Source organism: Bos indicus x Bos taurus, chromosome 6 (assembly GCF_003369695.1).
Source record: "Bos indicus x Bos taurus breed Angus x Brahman F1 hybrid chromosome 6, Bos_hybrid_MaternalHap_v2.0, whole genome shotgun sequence".
Taxonomy (NCBI): domain Eukaryota; kingdom Metazoa; phylum Chordata; class Mammalia; order Artiodactyla; family Bovidae; genus Bos; species Bos indicus x Bos taurus.
Window position 1 is genome coordinate 43,561,853 of NC_040081.1, and position 13,607 is coordinate 43,575,459.

General features: G+C 36.7%; 1 protein-coding gene across 8 annotated transcripts in view; it reads right to left on the reverse strand.

Moving 5' to 3' along the window:
* Positions 1-200: 200 nt before the first annotated feature.
* The window catches only part of PPARGC1A (PPARG coactivator 1 alpha), a 713,764-nt gene continuing 700,357 nt past the window's right edge, over positions 201-13,607 (reverse strand). For 4 of the 8 annotated variants that reach the window (XM_027544177.1, XM_027544179.1, XM_027544174.1 and 1 more), the window contains 3 exons: positions 11,136-11,290; positions 10,653-10,804; positions 201-4,111 (listed from right to left, as the gene is read on the reverse strand). In XM_027544177.1, the coding sequence (XP_027399978.1) occupies positions 4,008-4,111; positions 10,653-10,804; positions 11,136-11,290 (411 nt within the window). In that variant the 3' untranslated portion in view covers positions 201-4,007. The remainder of the gene's footprint in view (positions 4,112-10,652; positions 10,805-11,135; positions 11,291-13,607) is intronic. The other 4 variants (XM_027544176.1, XM_027544181.1, XM_027544180.1 and 1 more) reach the window with 3 other exon arrangements.

Genomic DNA, 13,607 nt, shown 5'->3' on the forward strand with positions numbered 1-13,607 from the left:
CGCCTTTACTGTTTGAAAGGAGACAAGGTAAAATACAGAAGGCGCACGTTACCTTAGAGCTGAAATCCATTCATGAATATGGAAAAGCAAGGGGAGGGCAGGTGATCCAGAGAGGAAACAGAATAATGATAAGCGAGTAACGTATACTGATCTGAGGAACGTGCCAGGAGTTTGGTTGTGATAAATAAGAAAAGCAGAAGTAGATTTGAAACATTCGTTTCCCTTTATTAGCTCAGTGAGGCTGATGTGTACTGCACATTTAAAAAAAATCACAGGAATTTTCATACAATGAATAAAACCACAACAATACATGTAGAATTGGCAGGTGGAAAAAAAAGCCCGGCAAGGGCTCAACTAATCACTCACTTTCCCTCTTCAGCATAGTTCAACCAACAGTATTACACTTTCACCTACAAATCTTAAAGTAGCTCCATCAAGTCAGCAGTTCACATTATTGAAAATGTCTGTCACATAGGTACAAATTTAGAATCATCACATTATATTACATGGCTATTCTAGGTCATCTATAGATCAGGTCTTAGACTACAGTGATTGAAGTTCTCGTTACAGCCATCAAAAAAGGACACATAATCATTACCTACTGTAAGCTCACATCTAAAGGCATGAAAAGGTTTCCTTTTTTTTTCAACTGACCCAACCATCACACCCCAATAGTGCAAAGTTCCCTCTCTGCTGCTTTGAATGTTGACAGCCCAACCGTTGCTCTCAGAGTCATTTAGCAAAAATTGATTTTGTTGCACTGGAAGAATTATTCTGCTACATCTCTTAAAAAAAAAAAACAAACCCACATTTCTAAAGCACCAGTTCAGTTACCAAAATTGTAGATGTGGTACTTACCACAGCATGAAGGCAATGGCCCAGGGTCATCTAAAAATCCTACAGATCTATGCTGAAATTTGCCTCCAGTGATGATGGGGTGCATGTGTTCATTTGAAATATACTCTCCAAAAAAATTAAAAATAAAAATAAAAGGAACACAGTTTACATTTTGATGGGCTACCCACAGTGTCTGCATAAGATACAAAAGCTCTATGTGGATGGTCTAGTGATTCTCTCTTTGCACTAATTTTAGATGTAATTTGAAGTCCATGGAGGAAAACTATCTTCATGGTAACAATATTTGTCAGGCCAGAAGGGTGGGAATAAATGAATCCTCAACATGAAATCTGTAGTGTTGTCTTTTGACAAGTAAGAAAGGAAACCCAGTCTTTGACTCATGTCAACGATCCAGGGCAAAAAGGAGAATGTATTGAAAATTGGATCACAAAAAATTTAAAGGCAAAATAGAGAACGTATCTGGTCCTTGAACACATAATATGATTTACTAAATATCCATTTCTTAAAAATAATTTATTGCTCTTAATAGTCTTTTTTATTCTTATTCTACAACAGAAGATACTCAGATTTCAGAAAGAAAGACTGTAAACTTTAGTTTGGCGTCCACACAGAGTTAAAATACCTGCATTTAACCTACAGAACAAGAATTAGGCAGATTAAAGATGTGTTACGGTTGTAACGCAGGACCTGTGAACAAGTTCTTTTATTTCATAGTATTTTTATTGCTTTCTATCTACTTAGAAATAAGAAGCCAAAAACTCAAGCAAGCATCCGACAGGACAGACAGTGGATTCACTCTGAACACAATATGCTGGTGATAAATGAATGCAGCTTTCAAAATTAGCTGCATTGGCCTGGGGGTGTAATCCATTTTTATACGATCGTGTTGGGCGAGAGAAAGGAAAAGAATGGTTACATAGTAGGTATATCATGTCTTCCAGAAAAGTCACGTCGGCCATACTGTAATTGAATTTCAACTCAGAAACTTGAGTACACGCGCCAAACTTTACTGACTTCCATTCCAGGGCTCCACACTCAGAGGAAATCCTGATGCTCAAAAATGGAGGTTTTACTGAAGTTTTTTTTTTTTTTTTTTTTTTTATTGAATTTAGCAGAAGCAATGTCATCAAGAACAACTTCATGGTCACGTCAGAGGCCATGCTAGTGCAAGTAGAAACACTGCTTCTGCAAAGCGGAATTTCCCAAATGAAACACTTAAACTCCAACCTGACAATTGCCATGCATCCTAGGTAGAAAATTTCCACTGGCTTTATTATTTTCACCAACTAATAATTTATAATAAATAGGCTATCTGCAACTGATAAATATGTCTCTTTAGTAAACAAAGGAATGAAATATCAGTATTTATACAGGATGCATAACTGTAAAAAATACAGATAAATACCATCATCATACTCTGCCAAGGGAAAGAGATACTGGCTTCAAAGAGAGTCTTCAGACACACATTAATTATTGTAAAAATCATACTATAATTATTACCTCAGCATTTTGTATCAAATTAAAATCACAAAAATTAAAACAAAACAGCATTTTAAAAAGATTTTTGACCTCTAGTTTCAAAACTACTGTTGATAGAGAAAATAAAAACATTTCTTAATGGTTACCCATTGAGAGACTTTACATAAAATCATGATATCTTCTAGAAAAATTTTAGATGAGAAAATTTCATTCCCCTAACAAATCCAGTGTATAAAACTTCAAAGAAAAACAAGCAACAAGAAAATGTGGAAAAATATTGCAGAAGTGGTTAATACCTTTAGGGGGCTAGGAGGTTTCTTGACAAGATGCTTAGATCGAAGCTCACCTAAGAGGGGATGGTTGTGCATAAAGCATCAATTTGTTGTGTTGCACTCAATGGACACACACACTGTCCTTTTTTTGTTTTACAATCAAATATATATAAGCAGTAAGTTCAGCTTCTAAATATGTTAGTGTACAATAATTGTTTCACCTCATAATTACATTTGAATATTCTCGATTAAGAAAAATTTAGCAGTTTTTGAAAAGAAGGCTGCATTTACAGTGCATAGCTGTAACAAAAAAAGAACATCATTGTATAGTATGTACACAAAATAAAAATACTCCATTTAACATCTGTAAATACTTGACTACATCAGAGAATGTAGCAATTGTACTATCTGAACACATCCCAGAGAGTTCTACCCAACTCTCCTTAGTAATGTAACACCGTGCTCGCTCCTCAGAAAGAACCACTGAACAAGCTGCACGCTTGACCATTGACAAGGCTTTTGAAATTTGCAGTGGGAGATCAACGTTTTGGACATTTACATGGGTGTCAGGAGGAAGGACGAACTACAGAAACTTCAAAATGTTAGGAAAGTTGAGCATTCGGTGCCTGCAGCATCCTCTCCCACCCAGATTCCTTGGCAAAAGGAAAAAGGAAAAAAAGAAAGAAAAAGAGAGAGAAAGGATATGAGTTCTACAGAACCTGCGGTGTCTTCAGGATTGTCATATAATCATTACGTTGTGAGAGAAAGCTTGCTTCACGTTGATTTTGCACTTTCTTAAAAAAAAAAAGAAAAAAAAAAAAACAGAGTACAGAGGCTGATGCCCAGACATCAGTGGCTGTCATTTTAGGGTGGCCTGTGGTTGGTTGGTTAGCTTTCTTTCCTTTTGGATGTACGTTTTTTTTTTTTTTCCTTTTGAATAGAATATGAACATTTTGAAGTTCTAGGTTTTAAGTGTGTCTTCATGGAACTGCTGCCATTCGAAGTGGTTTGCCCTTGCACGCTCTGGGCAGGTGTCCCCAGTCCCCACCTGTACACACATACTTCCCCCAAACCAGGCAAACACACACACAGGCACGCGCGCGCGCACACACACACACACACACGCACACTCCATCACCAAGAGACTCAGGGAAAGCAAAGCTGACACCCATGAATAAACATGTGCTTACTGGAATTCCATTCTGTCTCTTGCCTCTTCAGCAGCTGGGTTCATGTAAACCATTGTTGTTGTTCTTGTATTGTTGTTGTTTTGTTTTTGTACAGAGAGTGTAAAGTAGGAGAAATTCCTAAGTATGACTTGCAATAGTCTTTTAGGGAAGGACGCGCTGTCCCGTGAGGTATTCACCATGCCTCTGTCATCCTTAGCCAGGGAACATATTACCTGCGTAAGCTTCTCTGGGCTTCTTTCAGTAAACTATCGAAATCCAGAGAGTCATACTTGCTCTTGATGCAAGCAGGGTCAAAGTCATCTGAATTTGAATCTGAAAGAAACCCAAACCAGGTCAGATGTACCCTTTGCTTATGGTCATTAATTCAATCATCTAATTTAAGACAACCCGATTCAAAAACAATTTATCCGGTTAATATACTTTAACAAAATATGCCCAAATTTTATTAGTATATGAGGTTTGTGTTGGTATGTACATATATATGTGCATATATTTACATATATATTTGCAGGAGGTATTTATATGTATGAATATTAATAATTATGTGTATATTTCAGAAGGTATTTATATGGTAGATGGTATGATATATATACACCAATATTTTAATTAATTATGCTTATATATTTATCTATTTATACCACTTGTATATGTTTGCAGAGGGTAAGGAGTGATGAGTACTCAAAACACTCATCTATTGACTCATGTTGGATTTAAACACTCCTGGGAGGTAATCAAAACAGCTATTTCTTTTCAATAGCAACCTAGGCAATCAACGTGCTTTAAAAGTAAGGCTCCTCCTCCTTCCTGCTATGTTAAATGACTTCCCCAGGTTCCTCAACAACTTAGGTGGAGAGGAAAAAGTAGAAGCTAGAACTGATCTTTCTGTTCATTGGGATTGATTTCATTAAGTATAAAAGCCAGACTCATCAGTCTGCTGCTCCCCTTGAAAAAGTTGGAGGGACGTAAGTTCTCAAGTACCTCAAGGGAGCCCAGCAACAGTGGTATAAGCCCTCCCCAAATTAGAAGGTTTTGGAAAATGCTTCATGTCCAGAGAGGGCAAATTCAGACTCTCTACTCATTAATGGGGCTTCCCTGGTGGCTCAGATGGTAAAGAATCTGCCCGCAGTTCAGGAGATCTGGGTTCATTACCTGGGTCTGGAAGATTCCCTGGAGAAGGAAATGGCAACCCACTCCATTATTCTGGCCTGGAGAATCCCATGGACAGAAGAGCTTGGTGGGCTACAGCCCATGGGGTCGCAAAGAGTGGGACACGACTGAGTGACTAACACACAACTTCAAATAAAGCTATGGTCTTTCTCAGATCCTTAAACTAGTCAAAGTAAGCATTTGTGCAAAGCTCCATATGCCACTTCAGTAGCCCTGAACAAAATTGATATATTTCAGTCCCACTGGGTATAAAGTAAAAATCCTTTGAATGTTTCTGATTTTTCTCCATTGACACCTAAGAAAAAGTCTACCATTCCTACAGGCCTTTCAGCTTGAGAAAGGGTATCTTGGATATACAATAGGCAAACACATTCATTCTTTCGAAAATACTTACTTGAAGGGAAGACAAAACCTTTCTGGGAAACATTAACAATCCTACTAAAATATGAATATTTGTGTTTTACCCAGATTAAATTACAAAATAGAAATGCTCAAAGTGACAGAAAAGGGTAATATGAGATAAGATGGAGGCTAATCATTGACCTCACAAGTTGTTCTGCTGAAAAGGTGGCAAATCCCTCAAGTTCTACAGAACCAGGCTGTTTCCCCTACCTCACCAGCTTCAATCTACTTTAAAGACATCTTACATTTAGAGACAAGGAAATTCTTTCACTTTTTTTTTTTTCTGGTTCACATCATCCCTTGTCTCTACCACCTTTCTTTGTCCAGGTAAGGTGAACAATTACAGTCAGCTTCAGACATAAAAACAGGACAAAAAGGGCCCATCTTTCATCACCAAAATTTTACATGATCAATCTTAAATTGTACTGGCTTACACTCTTCTCTTGAAAGCCTAATGAATAGTTTGATTGTATAACTAAAGCTGCCTGAGCAGCTGTTGTTCAAACCATAATCTTTTTATAAAGACAAAAAATAAGTCCTGCTCATTGCTAGAGATTAGCTTGAAATCAGAATTTCAGTTGCATTATAGAAGATGAATGAGTCATTCAGTGATGGCAGTCTGTGTGACATGAAGTCCACATAGAACCATCAAGAACATATGTGTGAAGCTTTTCTTAGAGGAAATTTTGAGAATTAAAATGTCTTAAATTAAGATCATTCTACACAAAACTCAGAATTTCATTCTTTCTGTGTTTTCATTAGCAAATATTAAAAGTACTTTGATACAGTGATTCTCAAGAGTTTCTTCACTGTGAAATATGGTAGCTGATGCTTATATATATACCAGCTTTCATGGGCATACCTATATCAATAGGCACCCACAAAATAATTTTTATTGCTTGAAGAGAGAATGCATCCACCTGTAACTTCTAGGGCAATAACATCCACTTTCTCTCCAGTAAAGGAAGGATATATCCACAAGTAAGATATAATGAAATTTTTATAGGAATAACCTGAAAACCACCCTAATTAGTTTTAAAAAGAAATTGTTATAAATAATAATACTATATTAATAGAAATAAGTAACATCACAGCTGTATTCCTAGCACCTAAAAAACTGTGGGCACAAAGTAGAGACTCAGTATTTGTCGAATAAATGTATTTTATTGAACACCTGCATATTATTAAAAACCTGATTGAAAATATTTGTGTTGGGATCTGGGACTGACTTACCAATGAATGGCAGTGTATATTAAAAGTTACATGTATATTCAGGATGCTGATAATGTAATACATTTCTTTGAGTTAATAAGAGTTTGTGACCAACATGTTATTTATTTCCTTTTTCTTGCTTAAGTATAAATTCTAATGTGATCATAACTAATTCCTGATTTAAATGATCATATTCTTAATCCTGATCCATCCTTCTATTTTTACCCTATAGTCCTAATTTAATTTCTGTCGTTCCTCTTTAACATTTTTCATCAAGCTCTTTCAAATGGAAAGATCCATTTGTTTCAGTTCAGTTCAGTTCAGTTCACTCACTCAGTTGTGTCTGACTCTCTGCGACCCCATGAATTGCAGCACACCAGGCCTCCCTGTCCATCACCAACTCCCGGAGTTCACTCAGACTCCCATCCATCGAGTCAGTGATGCCATCCAGCCATCTCATCCTCTGTCGTCCCCTTCTCCTCCTGCCCCCAATCCCTCCCAGCATCAGAGTCTTTTCCATTTGTTTATAGAACAGTAAATAGAAAGATACACAGATAACAGATTCACAGAAACCAGACTTAAATACTGTCTTCATCATGGTAAGCTTGATCATCCCTTTAAATTCTGAGTCTCATTTATAAATCTGGCTCATAAATAGTAACTGAAATCACTGCATTTTTGCATTAATAGTATTGTAATAACCATTAAGTAACCTCAACAGCCAAGAAATGGAGACCTCAATAGGGATATTTCTGCAAAGAAGACATACACATGGCCAATAGGCACATGAAAAGATGCTCAATATTGCTCATTATTAGGGAAATATAAATCAAAACTATGATGAGGTATCATTTCACACCAGCTAAAATGGGTATCATTTATAAGTCTGCAAATAAATATATACATGAATATATAGTTTCCATGTACAGAATCACTTTGCTGTACACTTGAAACTAACACAACATTGTAAATCAACTATACGTCAATTTTAAAATATCAGAGAAATGGGATATTGTGAACTAATTTAATTTAGGAAAGCAAATAAAAATTTTAAAAAATGGTCATCTAAAGAAAGGTTGCTTTACTTTTGGTAAAATTAATCAGTATCACATCATTTTAACACTTTATTCTTGATGTGCACATAAGCGGCCAATCCCTCTGAGTCCAGTATAAGCTTGTTGTTTAGTCGCTAAGCTGTGTCTGACTCTTGCAACCCCTTGGGTTTATGCACCTTATTCGGCACTCATGGCCTGAAGCACTTAACTTGAACTCTTCAAGGAACAGAGACAAGACATACATGATGATGTTCACTTCCAAAGCTAGTTCCTGGTGTTGATGCTTCCATTTTAAAAGAATTTGAAATTTATAACTTCCCATTGTCATCATTTTTTATCATAATTATAGCTACCATTTATTGAGAATCTATTTTGTGCCAGACACTGACACTGCGCTAAGGGTTTCATAAACACATATATAATCTTCACGGCAACGTTATAAGGTATTTTACAAATGAAGCACCAGAAGCTGAGGGAGTTTAATTGCTCAAGGTCAAAAGCTAACTCAGGTTTCAAAACCAGGCCTGCAAGATTCCAGAGCCAAGACGCTGTCAAACTACACTAGGCCTATACTCAGATCCACTACCTTTCCTGTGATTGTACGGCTGGAGGGAACTGGAAAACCCTATGCTGCTACAATACACATCAAACATACTTTTCAGGAAATACAGAACCAGCTTAGCAGTGGTAAAGTTTCTATTGCCACTGGCGAGGCAGAGAGATAACAAGGAGGGAAGCATTCTTCTTAGAAATATTTCAGGGAGGCTCCAGTTCAATTTGGAAGTACTATCCAATGCTCCCTCTACCAGTGATGAATCGTGATCTAAAGGCCCCTCGAGGTAGCTTATTTTAAACTTTAGATGTTTTGAGACACTAGAAAACACCCTGGCCTTCATCACTGAAGAAAACAAGTCAAATCAACTCAAGACTTCAATCTGTCTTGACTGTTTTTATCAGCCAACATTTGAACAAATGACTTGCCACCTTTTATATTTTCATCCCTAGGCCTCTATCTAACAGTCAGCTGCCTCTCCCCTGTTTCATACTATCTATTTAGCTTGTGAAGTGAATTATAGCATATTCCCCCTGAACAATGCACCCCACCTGTATCAATTACTCTAGAAGACATCAATTCGGTGGAAGGAAGAAAAAAAACCTGTATTTGGTATTTACTTTTTTTCTTTATACCAAGCCAAAGTAAGTACAGATAGACTTACTAAGACAGATAGACTTAAGCATTACTAATAATGCTTAAGAGCAGATTTCTATGTTAATTCATTATTATTATTATTATAAATTGATTTAAATAATTGTCATATGCATAAGACACTTGCCATTTTCCTTCATTATTTCATAAAGGAACATAAAGGCTTATAATACACACATTAGATAGGGACTAATATGGAAAGGAGCAAAATTAAAATTGGGGAGGAAATTGACGCCCATTGTGCCATTATTTATAATATCAAAAACAGAAAATGTGTTTAGCTATGATGGAATGATTAAATATAATGGTACTGCTCATCAAACAGAATACTGTACAACCATTAAAATATACTGGCAAATCATTTTTAACCCTGAGTCACAGTAAATAATGAACTTACATAATATTAATTGAGAAAAGTAGATTTGTAAAGTCTATATATGTATAATATAACCTCAACTATAAGAAATTCGATGTTCTGAGACAAAATACTGAACAGGTCATTACTCACTTGGTAACAGTAGTTATCTCTAGGTGATAGGCTGATAGGCAATTTTACTATTTTTCTTGATACCTTTGTATATTTTCCAAATGTTACCCCTTGAGTCTGTACAATTTTTATAACAGGAAAGATGAATACTTATCTATTCTTCAGTTTCCCTATCTGTAAAATGGGGATGATAATACATAATATCTACTTCTAGGATTGTTCTGGTAATTAAGTGAGAAAATACTTGCAAAGCCTTGGCACAGTACCCATCATATGGAAGCACTCAAAGTACATATACACAATGGAGTATTACTCAGCCATTAAAAAGAATACATTTGAATCAGTCCTAATGAGGTGGATGAAACTGGAGCCTATTATACAGAGTGAAGTAAGCCAGAAGGAAAAACACCAATACAGTATACTAATGCATATATATGGAATTTAGAAAGATGGTAACAATAACCCTGCGTACGAGACAGCAAAAGAGACACTGATGTATAGAACAGTCTTATGGACTCTGTGGGAGAGGGAGAGGGTGGGAAGATTTGGGAGAATGGCATTGAAACATGTAAAATATCATGTAAGAAACGAGATGCCAGTCCAGGTTCGATGCACGATGCTGGATGCTTGGGGCTGGTGCACTGGGACGACCCGGAGGGATAGTATGGGGAGGGAGGAGGGAGGAGGGTTCAGGATGGGGAACACATGTATACCTGTGGCAGATTCATTTTGATGTTTGGCAAAACTAATACAGTTATGTAAAGTTTAAAAATAAAATAAAAAAAATAGCAGGTTTATTTTCTTCTTTTGTTTTAAAGAAAGTATAGTGTGATTTAGCACATGAAATTTTACTTTTTTCTCTGAGTATAATTTGTAGGAAATGCTAACCTTTCTAAGAGTTGGTGAGATAATAAGAAAAAAAAGAATAAAAATTTTCCATATTCTGCTCTGCAAAGCAATGATGCCAATGCTATCGTCTGTATAAAAGGATTCAGGGTAGGCACAAGAGATTACAAACAAACAACACGTGCACACACCAAATATACCACCACACATACAAAGACACACAGCGCAGAATTTCAGCATCTGGGCAGGCAGCATAACAATCTGCTCTCTTCTGTACCAAAATCTAAGCCCCTTCTGAAATCATCTCATATGTTAAAAAGTAAAAAAAAAAAAAAAAATAGGATAAAATCTATATTCGAATATTTTCTTTGGTAAAAGGTAGTAATGGTTTGGCCCAATGTGGCTACAGTTTACATATGTTTCCATTTTGAACTCAACATTATGGATTCCTCATTCTATGTACAGTAAAATCCATACCTAGGTCTGCATAGTTAGACTTGAAAAATTGCTTGCGTCCACAAAAGTACAGCTCGAAGTCAGTTTCATTCGACCTGCGCAAAGTGTATCCATTTTCAAGAGCAGCAAAAGCATCACAGGTATAACGGTAGGTAATGAAACCATAGCTGTCTCTGCAACAGACAAAGAGGAAAAGTTCAAAGCCAGTGAGGCAGCATTAGCATATATGACTGTAACCCTTTCCACTTTGGAGACTTCGCTGGTGCCAGCCTCTGAACCACTGCATCCATTTATCAGTGTGATTGTCCTGTCAAGCTGCTAAATACTTATTTCTGGGACAGGAAATCTCAACTGGAAAGATTAATAAATAGGGATGAAAGAAAATAAATAAGGTTCTGAACTCAACATGTCATCTGTCAAAGCATTCCCATCCTGGTAATCTTACGGCCATAATTTTTTACATATGTCAGCTTCTAAACAAGAAATAATCTTGAAGATTCTCACCCATCATCCCGCAGATTTACTGTGCACTCCTCAATTTCACCAAAAACTTCAAAACGGTCCCTCAGTTCTGTCCGTGTTGTGTCAGGCCTGATTTTCCCAACATAAATCACACGGCGCTCTTCCTGGAGGGGGAAGTGAGAAGAGACTTGCTGGTTCTGAAGATAGGAAAGACATTGATGCCAGAACCATTTATGAAGGCACAATCTTGCATAACAAGAACCCCCACGGCACGCCAATTAAAGCAAAATCCACGCTAAAACTTAACAGGAGACTATGCTTGAACCAAGTTTTACTTTCCGTTTCTCTAATTTCACTCGCTGCATCTCACTCTCTTCTACCTTTTCTGTCTCTGTTCCTTTGCTACATGAAATTTAATGGATTATTTAAAAAATATGTGTAATGTGGTCTTTTTATCACTAAAGAGCTGAATAATATCTATTAAATATTTTAACAATTGTGACTCCACTATTAATTTTCAAAATTGGTAAGAAACTGACCTGGTTTGCAAAACCATTTAATTTCTCCTTAACTCAGAATTATAATAATAAAACATGTGCATTTTTTTATTTCTATTAACAAATAACTTATGTACATTACTGTATAATTTTAAGGTGTACAGCATGATAGTTTGATGTACAAATCTTGACATCCCTCAAAATATTGATTCTTAAACTCTAGTATAAATGTAAATTACCTGGGGGGCTTATTAAAATGCAAATTATCGGGGTTTATTCCAGCTATATTAAAAAAATTGGAAGATACTGCTCAATGATCTTTATTTTTAACAAGTATACCCCAGTGTCTCTGATACAGGTGGTCCAAAGCCAATAATTTTAAAAATACGGTTTTAAAATATAGGCCATTGTAAGCCATGGGTCTCCAAAGAATAAGAGCTATAAAAGAGGCTATAAATTTCACTTTGCCAGTGAATCTTATTTTAGGAACAAATGTGAAGGGCGTGGCCTAATTTTCACAAGTGGAGTCAATATCATCATAATCTTAAAGTCAACAACAATTTATAACCTACAAAACACAGGGAAAATATTTTAAGCCTGAGAATGGATTCATTTTTTGAAGAACAAGAACACATTCTCAGTGTAAGATATAATCCTATATTTCTTGTTCCAAGAAGATAAGGCCAAAGATGATCATGTCTCTCAAAACTGAAAAAAAGATTTTTCAAGAATGTAAGAAGTTAATATGAATGTCCTTATCAACTAGCCTGTACATCTATCGATGACAAACAAGAATGAAATGAACTTGCAGTTGGAGAGATTTAAGTTAGATGGAGGAAGAAACTAGGAATCATAGGACTAAGGCACAGATTTAGCTTGCCTAAGCGTTTTCTCTGGATGTGCTTAGGATATGTTGTCTTAGATGCTAAAAAAAAAAAAAGTCATTTAGGCTTAAGGCAAAGAGATGTCCTGTTATTTACTGAATGCATGTCCTTTTCATATGTCCAATATTTAGCAAAAGACCTGGCAAAGAGAGGACAATCAATAAATGCGTGCGAAGTACAACTGAACAATTCATAGACATATCCTGTAATACATATCCTTTCAGGTGATTTGAGCATCCATGTCTCATCTTCTTTCACCATATGCAGAACTCATATTTTCATTTTCATCAGGGAAATTACTCTGAGCTTCAGATTCGAATAACCAACTACCTATTTGACATCCCAGGTTGGATGTCACCTAGGCATCTCAAACTAGACCAACATGACCCAAACCAAACTCTCTAATTCATCCTCTTCTGACTGGGTTTTTCCTGCAATGTTCTTGTATCAGTAAAGTTAACACCATCCATTCAGTTATTCAGGACAAAAACCCAAGGGCTTTCCTTAATTCTCCCCACTTAGTCCCCTCCTCACATCCAATCACTCCTTAAGTCCTGTGGATTTTTACTTCCTAAATCTGCTCCTTTGATCTAATCTCCCCTAAATCAAGCTGCCAGCATGTCCTTCTGAACTAATATAACAGCCTCTTAATTTGGATCCTGTGTCTGCTGTTTACCCTCCTCCAATTTATTTGTTCACTTCAGCCAGAATAGTTTTTATTAAGAGAAGAGGATCATGCCAATTAAGATCTAAAACATGTCATTGCTTTCTCACAACATTTAGGGAAAGACCTAAATCATTAACAGAATCTACCAGGTCCTTCTGTCTGGATCTGGGATCTGGATCTGTCTCCATCTTGGGCTTCATCCCACACACCTTATTCTTTCCTTTCCTCTATTTTGAGCCACACTGATCTGCTGCTGCTGCTGCTGCTAAGTCGCTTCAGTCGTGTCTGACTCTGTGCGACCCCATAGACGGCAGCCCACCAGGCTCCCCCGTCCCTGGGATTCTCCAGGCAAGAACACTGGAGTGGGTTGCCATTTCCTTCTCCATCAGTCCCTAATATATACTGTGCTCCTTTCTTTCCTAAGGCCTTTGCATCAGGTGCTTCTCTGCTACTTGGAATATCCTTT